Here is a 15,293-nt window from a genome sequence, read left to right on the forward strand (position 1 = left end):
GCCTCCTGGGTTCAAGAGATTCTTCTGCCTCAGTCTCTCGACTAGCTGGGACTACAAGTACGCCACCATGCCTGGCTAATTTTTGTATTTTTAGTAGAGATGGGTTTCACAATGCAGGGTGGTCTGGAACTCCTCACCTCAGGTGATCTGCCCACCTCAGCCTCCCAAAGTGCTGGGATTACAGGCATGAACCACTGTACCCACTTATTTCTTAGTATACTAATATTATATATTATTAATGTCTCTTTATTCTTGAAAGGAATTCTGTTTGTTTTCTTTCCCTTTGTATTTTATATATTTCAGGATTCCATTGCAGGAAACAGAATAATTCTATTTCAGGCAGAAAGAGACTGCAAATTAGAAGCTTTGGAAATCATTGGAAGGGCTGAAAGAGCAGGATCTAGGCTGGGATTTCAGGCATAACTCCCTGAGCTGGATAACATTAGTGGGCAGTCTTTTTACTGAAGTATAATTTACCTACAATATAATTCAGTTTTTTAATGTAAATAATTCAGTGAGTTTTGACAAATCTGTTTTGCTGTATAGCCACACATCATTACTTTCAACATATAAAACAATTCCATCACCCTCAGAAATTCTCCATGCCTCTTTTCCCCTCTCTTCCCCAGCCCCTGGCAACCACTGATCTGTTTCTTTACTTATAATTTTGCCCTTTCCAGAATATTATATAAATTGAATCATGCAGTATGTAGTCTTTTGTGTCTGGCTTCTTCACTTACCATAATATTTTTGAAACTCATGCATGTCATGGTATGTATTAGTAATTATTACTGGGTAGTTGTATGAATATACAGCCATGCATTTTTCAATCTGTGATTGAATTCACAGATGCAGAATTTACAGATACAGTGGGCCAACTGTACCATGATTTGTTTACACATTCACCAGTTGATAGACACTGGAGTTGTTTACAGTTTGGGGGGATTATGAACATTCATATGAAGTTTTTCATGTGCGCATATGACTTCATTTATCATGAAGTTTAAATGGGTAGGAGGGGGATTGTTGAGTCTTATGGTGAGTGTGTGTGTCACTTTATAAGAACAGTCAAACTGTTTTCCGGAGCCTGGTATCATTTTGCACTCCCATCAGCAGTGTAAGAGAGCTACAGTTGCTCCATATCTTCAATACTCTACTGTTAATCTTGTAGGTAAAGTCGTAACCTGGTTTTCTGGATCCCCAGTGGGATTTCCCTTCCAGATTTGCTGTTACATAGCCAGCCCCAGTTTTGTTTCTCTGTGGCAAAACGGTGATATATATATATATATCTGCAAATTAGTGACCTCCAGGATGCAGCTCCAGCACCCAGCTGCACTTGCTAATGAATACCAAAAAAAAAGTGTTGATCGCAGTCTTAACTAGACCCTCACTGGATTTGAAATACTCTACGTAACGATGTTTTATGGTTCCCTTTCAGGTTATTTGATCATTCCATGGAAGGATTTAAAAACTGGGAGTTCATGACCATTCATTGCTGGGGAGAACGAGCTGCTGGTGACTGGGTCCTTGAAGTGTATGATACTCCCTCTCAGCTAAGGAACTTTAAGACTCCAGGTGAGAACTCCCTTTCTGTACATTGGTCTACTGTGTAGAAGAAAATGATGGAGTATGTTTTGGCCAAAGAGTGTGTCACACTCACCCACATTAGCATCATCTTTTTTCATGTGATTTCATTTCATGTGTGCTTTGAATTACCTGCACATATTTCAGTTCTCAAGATTACCATTCAAGAGGTAACAATTTAAGGATAGGAAATAAAGAATACATATATTATAGAATAAAACATGACAGGTTTTGATTGATGTTTCAGAATACATGATCCACATTTCTAATCAGCTTTCCAGACTTTCTTTGTAGCAATGAGTTCAGTTGCATAATTTCACAAGAAGAGACAGGCTTCTTTAGTTCTCTATTTCTTTTTAGTTTTCCCTAAATTTACTTTTCAATGTAGGCAAGACATTGAGCTCGGCCTATGCCAGCTAATCTGGATACCACCAAAGAAAATGATGATGGTATTCCGCCCTGCATGAGCCCAAGAGCCAAGGAAAAAGAAACCCTTCTTGAGATGTAAAACAGAAATTATGATGTTAACAAAGATCTTTTCAGGTAGGCTCAGAGTCTTTCTGCACACAACTTCTTCCCCGCTTCATGCTAATGTGTGAAGCTTGTTTATAATATAAAATAAGGGAAAGTACAAGGCAACGGTGAGAGACTGTGTCGCCTATTACAGAGCCCTACAGAGTGTGTGGCTCAGCAGTGAATGATCTGTTTGATAATTAACTAGCTTCCCATCCTTCCATGAGCACATCTTCAGCCGTCAGATAAAGTCCTCCTTCTCAATGCTCTATCCAGTCCTCTTTAGAAGAACCAGGCTTGGGGGAAGTTTTAGGACTGGCATCCAGTTCTAGCCCTCTCCAGATTACAGAATGAAGTAACCTACACATTCTGTAATTGTAGGAATGTATACCATTCAGATGCAGATAGCTGCACAGGACAAAGGAGGCACACAGCAGAACACAGGGATAAAGGACACATTTGCCAGACTGTTGCCTACCACTTTGAGAAAGTTACTCATTCTGAGAGGTCCATTGTTGACTGTACATTTTGGCTCTCTCTTTTCCCTCATTCTGTGATGAGGTTCATCTTTGTTGCCACACTGGTCCTGTAATCAGCGAGGTAAAAGCCAGAATGGTGGCCAGGTCACAATGAATCAGAATAAATGGTTAAAGAGTATCTGTGCCTAGCTCACCTCCAGGATTCAGCCTGGATATAGTGGTTACCAAGGTTTTATCAAGAAAGCAAATATTTGTCAATAGACAGGACTGATAGAGAGAACATTCAGATTATAGAACAGAGTTTCTAGACCCTTTCACCTCTTAGTCATCTACATAGTTCCCAGGACCTTCCTCTCTCCTTTCTTCCTCTTTGCAGTGCATGCTTATTGCCCCTTCCATGAGGATGCACAGATTTATGGCACGTAGGTGAAACGGAAGCCTGGTGACTGGGCTGTGACCTGTTAGCATGCATCACTGCTGGACTCTTATGGGGCAAGAGACTCCAGAGAAATAAACACTGTCAAAAGGAGGCAGTTGTGTACTAAGGAAGGTGCAGACATAAAGAGTACATTATTGAGCATTTTAAACAGTTATAAAACTTACTAAAAGTGACTCTGTTCATGATTACCACCAGACACCAGCAATTCTACTCTCCATGATGAGACTAGGCTCCTCCTAAGGGCTACTGGTTAACCATGCATCGCATCTAAGGATCAGAGGCCATGAATACAAATCCCTCTGCCCTCAAGAAGTTGAGTCTATACGCTTACTATGATTATGTGTGTTTAAAACTCTACAGTAACTCAAATCATCTATAGTTATCTATTTTGTAATATTGGCATCTCTTTATACTATTTAAATGTTCACATTTAACCTTGGTCACCTCCAGTCATTTTAGAGGTATTGAGATGTTCTTTTTATGCCAGAAGAGAGATACCCTAATGCTATTACTGGCCTAGAGACTTTAATAGAAACATAGGGCCTTTGTGTATCTTTCCTTCAACCAACCTTCCATTTCAGGATTAGTTACACCTATAGTAAGGAACTTTGAGTGTCTTGTTTATGGGTGTGTCTGTGCATGCACGAACATGTGTGTCTATATCATTGTTTCTGTGGCGTACAGTCCTATGATAGGTTTCCTCCTCTCTGATCAATAATGGGTTACATCAGTAAGCAAGTAGAAATTCAATTGGATCTGCAGAATTTTCTAGCCCAATTAAATGGTAGAATCATCCCCAAATATAGAAGTTCCTGGCTCCAAACTGAATTTATATTTGTTTATTGTTTTATTCCAATTTATTATTACAATACATATAAAGAGTGTTTGGGGCATTGTTTTGGCTTTTGGCACATAAATCTATAGATGCAGATTGCTTTTATGTGTTAGAATGTAGGATAGATTTTTCTCCTGCTGTATTTACACAGCTATTGCATAACATGTTTCAATAATAAATGCAAAATCATCTATAGAATTTAGCAAACAGAAAAGGGGGTAGAGAAGAAAAAAATCATGGCCCAAATATGGCAATTATTTGATGTAAATCATAGTAGAGGTTCTAAGGAAATAAAATTACATAACAAGTGAAATATAAAGAGATGAATTACACAGGAATGATATCCCTAGTGGGCTTATGATGTCCTTCAGAAATGGCACAAAGGGAAATAATCAATTTTGAGACAGCGGTCTTCAAAGCATTTAGAGGGTAAACTTTTACATCCAAAATGATCTTAAATAAAATGAACTAAGTTTTAAGGTAACTGATGATTGGGATGACCTATATTGTCCTTGTATTATATGCTTCATTTGTACACTTGAGAGATGCCATAAGGAAAATGGGCTCTCTTTTGCACTGCTACCTAAAGGCAATCAGATAGGTCATCAGTTTCCAGCAGTCATTCGCTTCTTGCCACTGCCTAATGCATGCTACTTAGAATGCTGGGCCTGAATAACACCCTGATTGTGAAAAGCATGGTCATTAACAAATGAGTCCAAAGAAAAGCTGGCAGAGGGCAAACCATACATAAACCAATTGTGCTGGTCCAATGTGAAAGTCAGAAAAACATACATGCATCACAGAATGTGTTCATTTTTAAAGGTCCGGCTCCTAAACTCGTAGAAATGAATAGGAGACAATATTACATATGGTTTAAAAACACAGGATTTGGACTCGGTATATGTTTTAATATCATTCTGTCCTCTTACTGCCTTTGAGGAAGTTACCAAACTCTGTGCCTCTGTTTCCTCTTCTATATATTGGGAATGTTTAGTACCTACCTTAGAGTTGTTTTGAACATTGAATGGAATAAAACTCATGAACCACTTAAGTGGGCCAGTGCTTAGCATATAGTAAGCACTTAAAAACATCAAACATCGATTTGATGGTGATGGTAGGTGATAATAGATGAAGGAAACTGATAGCTGAAATCCATTGCTCTCTGGGCTGGCCCCAGACCCTAGCCTCTGACCCTGCCTGGATTCTGTGCATTAAGCCAATTTGAGAGGGGTTCTGAGGAGCATCCTGCCTTCCTACCAGCATATGCCTATGTTCTGCTTAAAGTTGATTGCTTTTGAGGTCAGTTTTACTAACTTTAATGAACTAGAGGCATGTTTCCTTTTTTTTAACTTTTTGCATTGAACACAAATTTTATGAAGCTAAGAAATAAGTTAACAAGAACTAAAGTAAAACAAAATGCTCCTTGTGAGTGATCCAAATTCATAGAAGGTGAAACACGGGCCTCAGGTATCCAGGCGTTCTTGACCAGAAAATGCTGTTTTGGGCCAGGCACGGTGGCTCACGCCTATGATCCCAGCACTTTGAGAGGCTGAGGCAGGTGGATCACCTGAGGTCAGGAGTTCGAGACCAGCCTGACCAACATGGTGAAACCTTGTCCCTACTAAAAAATACAAAAATTAGCCAAGTGTGGTGGTGGGCACCTATAATCCCAGCTACTTGGGAGGCTGAAACAGGAGAATCTCTTGAACCTGGGAGGCAGAGGTTGCAGTGAGCCAAGATTCCACCATTGCACTCCAGCCTGGGAAACAGAACAAGATAAAAAAAAATATATTTTGCACATTGTCCGATAGAACATTCTGCAATGGTGGAAATGCCCTCCAGTAGGGTGGCCACAGGCCACATAAATCTATTGAGCACTGGAAATATGGTCAGTGTCATGGAGAAGCTGAATCTCAAAATTTTTCTTAATTTTAGTTAACATTAAATAATCAAATGTGTAATAGCCATCATATTAGACAGCACAGGTCTATAAACTAGTGTAGCGATGTATTCTTATTATTGAATGACTGATATCAGGAATTAGGGAGAACAAAGTGTTGTTCTGTCTCCTTATTAACAAGTCAGATAATGCCAAAAATTTTTTAAAGCTCAAATAAGACTTTTATACCTAGAAAAGCAAAGTCTTCTTATTAAATCCTGGGATTCTCTTAAATATTGGTAATTTGAAATTCAGTCCTTGATCTAGCAATCTGAAGTGTGTTTGTTCCTCAGTCTTCCTATAAATGCTGATTAAATCAAGGCCCCTCCTGTATAGTAGGTGCTCATTCAATATGTGGTACATGAATTGTTAAATAGTTAATTTTGCAAATGGAGAGAAATAGGCATTTCAAGCTCTGTGTTTGATGTGGGGATTCATATCTATCTGCTTCCCCTGGTTCTGTTGCTTTTTCTTGAGTGAGAAGGACTTAAAGATATTACAAAGCTAGAGTAAAGATTTGGTCATGCTGTGATTTTTTTTTTTATTTCTCAAGGTAAATTGAAAGAATGGTCTTTGGTCCTCTATGGCACCTCCGTGCAGCCATATTCGCCAACCAATGAGTTTCCTAAAGTGGAACGCTTCCGCTATAGCCGAGTTGAAGACCCCACAGATGACTATGGCACAGAGGATTATGCAGGTGAGCTAGCTTCCAGCGGGACACAGCCTAAAGAGAGAAAGCTCATGCGTCATTCCACCATATGCGAGAATGGAATGGAATGGAATGGGAGAATAGAACAAAATAGAACAGAATAATATACCACGTTATGACATATTTTCTTCCATCTTATTTTTATCCCCTTAAATACTTGTATATATCAGTGCACTCATATATTCAAATATCCATATTACAAAGCTAATAGCCCATACTGTGATTATTTATACTCTAATATAGTTAATCCATAATCTGGGACACTTAGCTCGCTTACGGAGTATTACACTATTTTAAACACGGTTTGGATAAACATCATTATTTATCAATCTTTGTCTATATCTTCATTATTTCTTTAGAATAGAGTTCTGTTTTGAGACTTATTGCATCAAAGAGGATAATCAGTTTTAGGGCTTGGAAACATTTTGTCACTTGCTATCCAGACAAGATGTACCAGTCTACACTGTGACCAGCTATGTGACTGTTTGTCACACTCATTTCTGCCAACAGAAAAAAATCTAAAGAAAAAAGGAAAGTAAAAAACAAAGAGGTGAATGTTTTTAAAAATTATAGCTTTGATTGCTTGTCAGTCTAAACATTTTTCCTCTGCAGTTCTCTGAATTAAATACAACTGTCTTTTACCCATTTTTCTATTCAAGGTGCAGTAATCCTCTTATCTACTTGTGAACACTCTGTATGTTATTGTCTCTCACATTGTTTCATATTTGCTGAAAACATTCTCACTTATCACTGAGAATGTAAGTTTTGTTTTGCTTTGTGTTGTTTCGACAGAAAAAAAAAACTTGCAGAGGCTGGGGTTTATGGTCTCAGATGTAACACTATGTTTTTTTGCTGAAGTTTTATCCTTTAATGTCTGCTGCATATTTGTTTGGTAATTTCTTATTTTTTACATTTGGCCATTAATTCATCTGGAACTCATTTTGGTTTATGACATATAGTGTCAGCTGAAGCTCTGTCTTTATTTTCCAAACAGACTAAGATCATTGACTGAGTAACTATCCCTTCTTTTTTTAGTAGTTTAGGATGCTTCCTTTATAACAATATAGTAAGTTCTTAGCCCAACATTTTTTCTGGTTCCACCTTTTCTGATTCATCAATCTAATAATTCTCCAACCAATACCACCCACACTGTTTTATTTTCATTTCATGATGTATTTTTATATTTGTAGAACATCTGCTTCCCATTTCCATAGCAATTATTGCCCTATTATCCTTCCAGATGAATTTTAGCATGATTTTTAAGTCTCCTTTTAAAAGTCTCATTGCAATGTAATTTGAATTTATATGCAATCTCTTGGGAAGAATTGTTTTTACAACATACAATCTTTCCATTTAAAACATAGATCATGTCCCATTTTACTGAAATATTTTAATTGTATGTAGTTTTCTTCTTGTTAGTGTTACACCTAAGTATTTTGGGTCTTGTTGCTCTTATAGTGGAAAATATTCCATGATTTCTAGCTAGTATATGCTGGTGCATAGGAAATCCATTGGTTGTATTTATTTGATATATGGCCACTTTGCTTAACTCTGTCATTAATTTATAGGGTTTTCTCAGATGGTTTAGGTACTACAGCCTTATCATCTGCAAATTGGTTTTATAGTCCTTCTCATCATTATTTCTAATTACTGTCTTGTTGTACTGGCTAACACTCCTAGGAGCATTCAGTCCCTCTGAGGTATGGCATATAACACATAATGGACAAAGCTGCTTCTAATGAAGAACTACTTATAGGCCAGGTACAGTGGCTCATGGCTCAAGCCCGTAATCCCAGCACTTTGGGAAGCTGAGGTGGGTGGATAGTCTGAGCTCAGGAGTTTGAGACCAGCCTAGGCAACATGATGAAACCTCATCTCTACTAAAAATACCAAAAAAGAATTAGCTGGGCATGGTGGCATGCACCTGCAATCCCAGCTACTGCAGAGGCTGAGGCACAAGAATCACTTGAACCCAGGAGGTGGAAGTCGTAGTGAGCCAGGATAGCACCACTTCACTCCAGCCTGGGCAACAGAGCAAGACTCTGTCTCCAAAAAAAAACCTATTTACAAATACAAGTTTAATGTATCGTTAGATGAGAATTATTTTTTATTTCAGTTGAGATTTTCCTCTAAATACTAAAAAGTACTTCATTAACCACCTGAACAAAGTTGTTTTTCTTTTTTTGAGACGGAGTCTTGCTCTGTCACCCAGGCTGGAGTGCAGTGGCACCATGTCAGCTCACTGCAACCTCCACCTCCTGGGTTCAAGCAGTTCTCATGCCTCAGCCTCCTGAGTAGCTGAGATTACAGGTGTGCATCACCACGTCCTGCTAATTTTTGTATTTTTAGTAGAGATGGGGTTTTGCCATGTTGGCCAGGCTAATCTCAAACTCCTGACCTCAAGTGATCCACCCGCCTCAGCCTCCCAAGGTGCTGGGATTACAGGCATGAGCCACTGTGCCCAGGCCAAACAGGGTGAATATACATGTAGTTACTTTTATTCTAAACAGATAGCATCCTAGAATCAATAAACACACTTGAAATGGAGACCAGTTGAGCTAATCAGAGCTAGATTGTTTGATATTTTGCTGTGAGCCTATAGCATTACTATTTATATTTTAACTAGCAAACCATTTTGTCTTCTCTCTCTGATAGGAGAAAGTATATCCAAAAAACAGAGTGTAATAGTAAGCTGTTACTCTTTATTCATATTTTGGTAATGTTTCCCATTCAAATTTTGGAATGTTGAGATTCAGAAGTTATACATCTTGTAGTGTTTCTGATTAGATCTCTAAAACATCAACATTGGCACTTATGAGAGAACCAAGACAATGATTTCATGATTAGCCTGCAACCTACAATGCTAAACTGCATCTGGGACAGTTTACGATGATAAAAGAATCAGCATAGCATGCAAACCTGCCATGCAGGGCATTTTTGGCAAATATCAGCAATAAATGTTTGGAATTTTTTTTTATTCTAGAAGTCATCTGGTGAAAATTTAGGGCCACCCATGACTCCTTTCCTTTGGAGCTGTGATTTTTCACCTTCATTTAGAAGTCTGCCAGATTAGAGGCACAGATGGCGTTATCATAACCAGATACCTGTACCGCTTCATTGGATCCCAGGGACTATGAGATCACAGCTGGCTGAACTTCAGTCCATAGGCAGCAGAGACACCACTCCTCTGGTGTACAATGGCAGACGGCTAAAATGTCCCAAGTTTCAGTAGCAATGGAATTTACAGATCAATTTGAAGCTGTGGGGAAAATAGAAATAAGCAGGTTGTCAGATGACACTTGCAGTTAATCAGAAGTATATTCAAGGCTGCAGCATTTTGAAATGACTTATTTCCATTCAGCTGGAGAAGTCGCCCCTAGTACGTGATTTGCTACCTCTAAGCAGGAAGCTTTTACCTAGGTGTCAGGACCCGATGATCCCCTCTCCTCACCATGTGATACTGGGCAAGCCACTGGAATTCTGGGAAAATCAGTTTCCTCGTCAGTAAAATTAGGATATTTGACTGTAGATTTTTCTCTGTTATTCCATCCCAGTTCTAACATTTTATGTTTCTGTGATTCAGTAATTATGAAACATAATCCCATATTGACTCGAGGAAACTAAGGTATAACAGGAAGTCTTTTTGGTTAAAATAAGCAGAGTTCAAAACATTTCTACTACCCTTGACTTACTATTGGTACATTTCATTCAATATATTTATTGCTAGTTAAAATATGAATTTTCAGTGGGAAAGAGTTTGCAGATTATGAGACTAAATATTCCAGAATATGGAGAACAAAGAAGAGAATTAAAAACTTCTATAACTAGGCCATATCATTAGAAAATTTTTCATCAATCACAAAATAGCTCCATCTTTCTGGCATTTTTTTTTCTTACTGTGTATTCTCTCCAGTTCTATACCAAAGAAAATGTAGTAAGAGAGATTGGGAACTTTCAGCGCAGGTCAGGAATTTTTTAAGCTTGCTTGCATTTTTTAAATTTATATGTCATTTTCTTTTGTTGAATTGCTCATTGGCCTTTGTGTAGGATACAATTTTAAATCTATTATCTGAAATAATAGATACAATTTTAAATCTATTATTTCAGATAATAGATTTAAAAGTGTATCCTACACAAAGGATGTGTCTGAGACTGGAAGCTGATAAGCTTGTACCTGGTGCCATAATGATTCTTTCCAACCACAGTATTTCAGAGGTATTCAGTGGCTTTAATGACCTTAAATGAGATAGTCATTTGGTCCAGACATTAAATAATAACGTTTTTTCTTTTTTGCTAACAACTTCTCACTTTTCTGCAAATCCAGTATTTTTATTATTACACACACTTAATTGCAGTTGGTTTTTTTCAGTTGCTACAGTTCATTTGAATTCTGAAATGTTTCTCTCCCACAAGGCAGCCATATGTGCTGTGAAGACTGGGCCATGACTAGGATTTACATTCTTTATACCTAGGCAATTGAGGTTGCCTAAGAATCAAAAGTCAAAAAAAGTCAAGAGTTCATCTAAAGTCACATTGACCATTCTTCCTCTGTCTTAAACTCGCTGCATAAGAAAAAAAGAAAGTCTTATTTTATACCAAATTCAAGGTAAAGCTGACCTGCTCTAAAATCATTTTTCCAAATATTGTTCTAATATCTTTTGGAAAGGTCCCTGCGACCCTGAGTGCAGTGAGGTTGGCTGTGACGGGCCAGGACCAGACCACTGCAGTGACTGTTTGCACTACTACTACAAGCTGAAAAACAATACCAGGTAAGAGAGGGGCCAAGTCACATCCCCACAGCATGTCCCAGGCATCGTAGGAGCTCCTGCACGGCTAATACCATGGGGTGCGTGCAGGCTGCTGGCATCTTCCACTATTCTCCCACCAGAGCTATGCATACAAAAGAGGCTGCCGTGCAGGCTGACTGCCTCCCTGTGTCATTCGAATGGTGAAAACTATGTTGAGTTACAAAACACAAAATGTGCATGGACGTTGTGAAACTGCCAATGACTTCTCTCACGTTTGGAGGAGTGTGGCGGGAGCAGCTAAGCACATGCCCCTCCAGACTTTTTTTTTTCTTTTCATTGGCAAGGAAAAAATGCCTATATTTATAATGCACAACATATTTATGTATGTACGTTTTAGAACAACTAAATCAAGCTATTTAACAAATGCATTAGCTCACATACATTTTTTTGTGGCCAGAACACTTAAACACTACTCTGGTGACAATTTTCAAGGATACAATCAATTGTTATTAACCCTATTGTCATAATGACGATAGATCTCTTGAACGTATTCCTCCCATCTCACACAAGTGTTGTGTCCGTTCCGCCCCACTGATATTTGATGCCATGGCTTCACGAAGATGCCAGTGCACAGGCAAAACTGATGCTTTTCCACGTTCCCCAGCACGTAGGCCATCAGTGTGGCAAAGGCGTTGGTCCTGCTTGATCTCACTCTTCTGCCCTGGATACTGAGGTAGACTCTGTTTCTGAGCCCCTGGTGTCTGCTTGAGCTGTGCAGATGTGTTTCCTTGGGCAGCGCCAAGGAATCCGAAGTGCCCCAATCAGAGTTCATCATGCCGTTGCCTAGTCTCCCACAGCCCTGCCCCTCTTCTCCCTCCTCCTGCAGGAAGAAACTCACTAAGTGAAGCTGCCCCATGGTTCCTCCATATTCCAGTCCCACAGACAGACCCAGACGTGTTAAGTCAGCTGGAATTTTTAAATTCTTCAAGAGAAAGGAGGACTTTGGCTATCTCACAGCCTCTGCTATCTCCTGCACTTAGCAAAATGCCTGACATTTAGTTGGTACACAGTAAATATTTGCTGAATGGATAAATAAAGCTCTGTCCTTCCGTTAAGGGCAAATAAGGAAGTTTTTGAGTGTTTCCATACACAACATAAATTTATATTAGTTTAGACAACAGCCTACAACCACCAAACATGCACATACAGGGTCCATATGACAACACACGAAAATAGAAGTCACACATTATTAAAGGGACCTTTTTGAATAAAGTGGTGGTTCCCACATGCTTTTGCTCTGACTCACCACCATAACCTTCCTCTTTGTAACCATCGTCCCTTTTTAAGAACTAGGTGCAAACCAGGAAATGGTTTGACAAGTCTTTGGTGGATTTGGTATTAGGTAACTGCATTGCTGTTTCAGCACCCTGTGCCGAAAGAAATTTAACAAACAAAATGGATGTGGTGTTGGCATCCTGGTTTAGGAGTGATTTGGAGGCTGAGCTCAGCCATTTGCTCAGCACCTCCAAGAGAATGCTGAGGACTGGTCTGCTCGTGATGCTGCTCTCTTTCTTCTTGCTTCACAATGCAGGATCTGTGTCTCCAGCTGCCCCCCTGGCCACTACCATGCCGACAAGAAGCGCTGCAGGAAGTGTGCCCCCAACTGTGAGTCCTGCTTTGGGAGCCATGGTGACCAGTGCCTGTCCTGCAAATATGGATACTTTCTGAATGAGGAAATCAACAGCTGTGTTACTCACTGCCCTGATGGGTCATATCAGGACACCAGTAAGTTCACATCAAACATTTGGGTTTTAGCAAAGAAATGTGGGGTTTTCATTTCAGTGACCTCGGAAGGGATAGTCCTCTTTGTGAAATCTGGACTTATGCTTCATAACAAACAGGATCTAGCTTATTTATTTTAAGAGAACCCTTTAGAAGCTTTATGTAAAAATGCCTGTAACTTTGTCAGAGTATCCTGAACACTACCCCCAGATTCAGTGATTTGCTGGGAATATTTACAAGGCTCAGGATATAGTCGTGCTCACAAATATCTCAGATAAGAGATATTACAGCAAAATATCATCAAAGGGAAAAGGCATATATGACAAAGTTCAGCCACACAGGATTTGCCCAGTTCCCCTTGCAACAATTTGTGACAACATGCATGAAATATTGTCTACCAGGGAACCTCATTAGAGACTCGGGGCCGAGAGTTGTCACTGGGGGCTGGTCAGACCTGACACATACCAAAATTCCAGACTCTTCAAAGGAAAATAGGTGTTCACCATAAATCGTATTGTTTATACAAACAGTTTAGACAAAGTGAGCCGTTCTTTTCAGGGGAGTGGGTACCCTACCAAAATTCAGGTTCCCAGATGTGCCAGCCATGGGCCAACCTTACAAGCAGATTTGCGAAGGACAACATTCAAGCCCCTTTTTCTGCACTCACCAAATAGACACCAGGCCTGTATGATATCAAAATATGACTTTAAGAGTGGAATGAACATTTGTCAAAGACTTGCTTAACACACTAATGAGGGAACTTGCAAGGTGACAAACAGGGCTGAAAGGTGATCAGGTGCTGCAGTCCACCAGGAAAGGCACAGTTGGAAACAAAATGAAGTAATTCAATAATTTTCTACATGGCAATACGTGTAGAATTTGGGGGAGCGTTTGTTTGTTCTAATGAACAGAAGTATCTTGCAACTTTACCTAACAACATCTGTGTGTTAACACAGTTTGGGCCCTCATCAGCCATCATTAGGAAACAGAGGAAGGTATATTCCCCTAGAGAATTAAATAGTCTTAAGGTAAACCTATTGGACAGTGCTCTGGTGTGGTTCTGAACAGGACTGCAGTTATCTTTTACTTTATTTCTGAGCTTTGGATAATTCTCTTAACAAGGAAATCATACCATGGTATATAATGGCACCGAAATTTCATGTTTTTGTACAACCTAAGGGGAAAAAAAAAGAAAACTCAAGTTTAAAGGAACAAGAGTTGTTTAACATAAATTCAGACAAGAAATCTTAAGTGAATACTCTTGCTTCTTAAGAAGTGAAATTCTCTCTGGTTTCAAAGTGCACTTCTCTGTGAGGCAGAGAAGGTCTCTCAACTTACCCTTTAGGGCAGTGGGTGGGGACTCCGCTCTGGTTCTTGCTTGCCCCAGAACTTAGAACATAAACTTTGTCTTGAGGGAGAAAGGAGACACTGGAAGAGAGAAGGGGGCATAAAGAGTCCACAGAAATATGCAGTATTCCTTGTGGGGAAAAAAAGTCAAAATTCTATCAAGAAGGCTGAGCCTTGGAAAAGAAATTTTATTCTGGAATGTTGTATGACGGAACCAAGGTAATTGAGTCAGCTGTTTTCAGAGCCTAGGAGGTGGATAATTAAGGTGTTCAAACTATGACTTCGGCTACCATGAAGTGTTGATACAAGTGGTTTTTGTATCTCCATATAATTGCCTTATGTTATAGTTTTCTCCTCTAATGAGTCCATTTATGTACATGATCACATATGATCATAACTAGTAATTACTGCCAACAGATTTACAGTGCTTAATAGTTTATATAGTTCTCTTGAATAATTAATTTTATTTAACTTCTCAAGACAACTGGAAAGGTGGGTAATCTCCATTTAATGAGCAAGACAACAGAGACCCTGAACTTGCCCCACTGGAGGTGCTAAAAGCAGAATGCAAATCTAGGTCATCTGAGTTAAGATTCTATGCATGTGCAGCATTCTCCATGAGACAGTGAGGGAGACCATGTGATGGCTATTGTTAAGATTGTAAGGGCTTCATATTTCATGCTTGGAGGTTCAGACTTGATCCAGCAAGTTCTTGCAGGGATCCGCTAGGCTGTGTTTCTCTGTGGAACCCTGAAGAACGTGAACATTTAAAAAGCAGATGGAAGCCCATGAAGAAAGCTTCATTCAGTTCTACACATTCACATGGATATAATCCACCTGCATATCAGAACAGGTACCAAGACTTCAGCAAAATTTTGTCTAAGGTAGAAGGCCTTCCTTAACATGCCAAGTCACTAT

At 39.3% G+C, this 15,293-nt stretch overlaps 1 protein-coding gene across 3 annotated transcripts in view; it reads left to right on the forward strand.

Moving 5' to 3' along the window:
* PCSK5 (proprotein convertase subtilisin/kexin type 5) overlaps window positions 1-15,293 on the forward strand; it is a 461,778-nt gene that overhangs the window by 277,247 nt on the left and 169,238 nt on the right. For all 3 annotated transcript variants that reach the window (XM_037743744.1, XM_017543248.2, XM_037743743.1), the window contains exons 13-16: window positions 1,439-1,575; window positions 6,343-6,486; window positions 11,165-11,267; window positions 12,838-13,031. In XM_037743744.1, the coding sequence (XP_037599672.1) occupies window positions 1,439-1,575; window positions 6,343-6,486; window positions 11,165-11,267; window positions 12,838-13,031 (578 nt within the window). The remainder of the gene's footprint in view (window positions 1-1,438; window positions 1,576-6,342; window positions 6,487-11,164; window positions 11,268-12,837; window positions 13,032-15,293) is intronic.

This window comes from Cebus imitator, unplaced genomic scaffold (genome assembly GCF_001604975.1).
Source record: "Cebus imitator isolate Cc_AM_T3 unplaced genomic scaffold, Cebus_imitator-1.0 Scaffold150, whole genome shotgun sequence".
NCBI lineage: Eukaryota > Metazoa > Chordata > Mammalia > Primates > Cebidae > Cebus > Cebus imitator.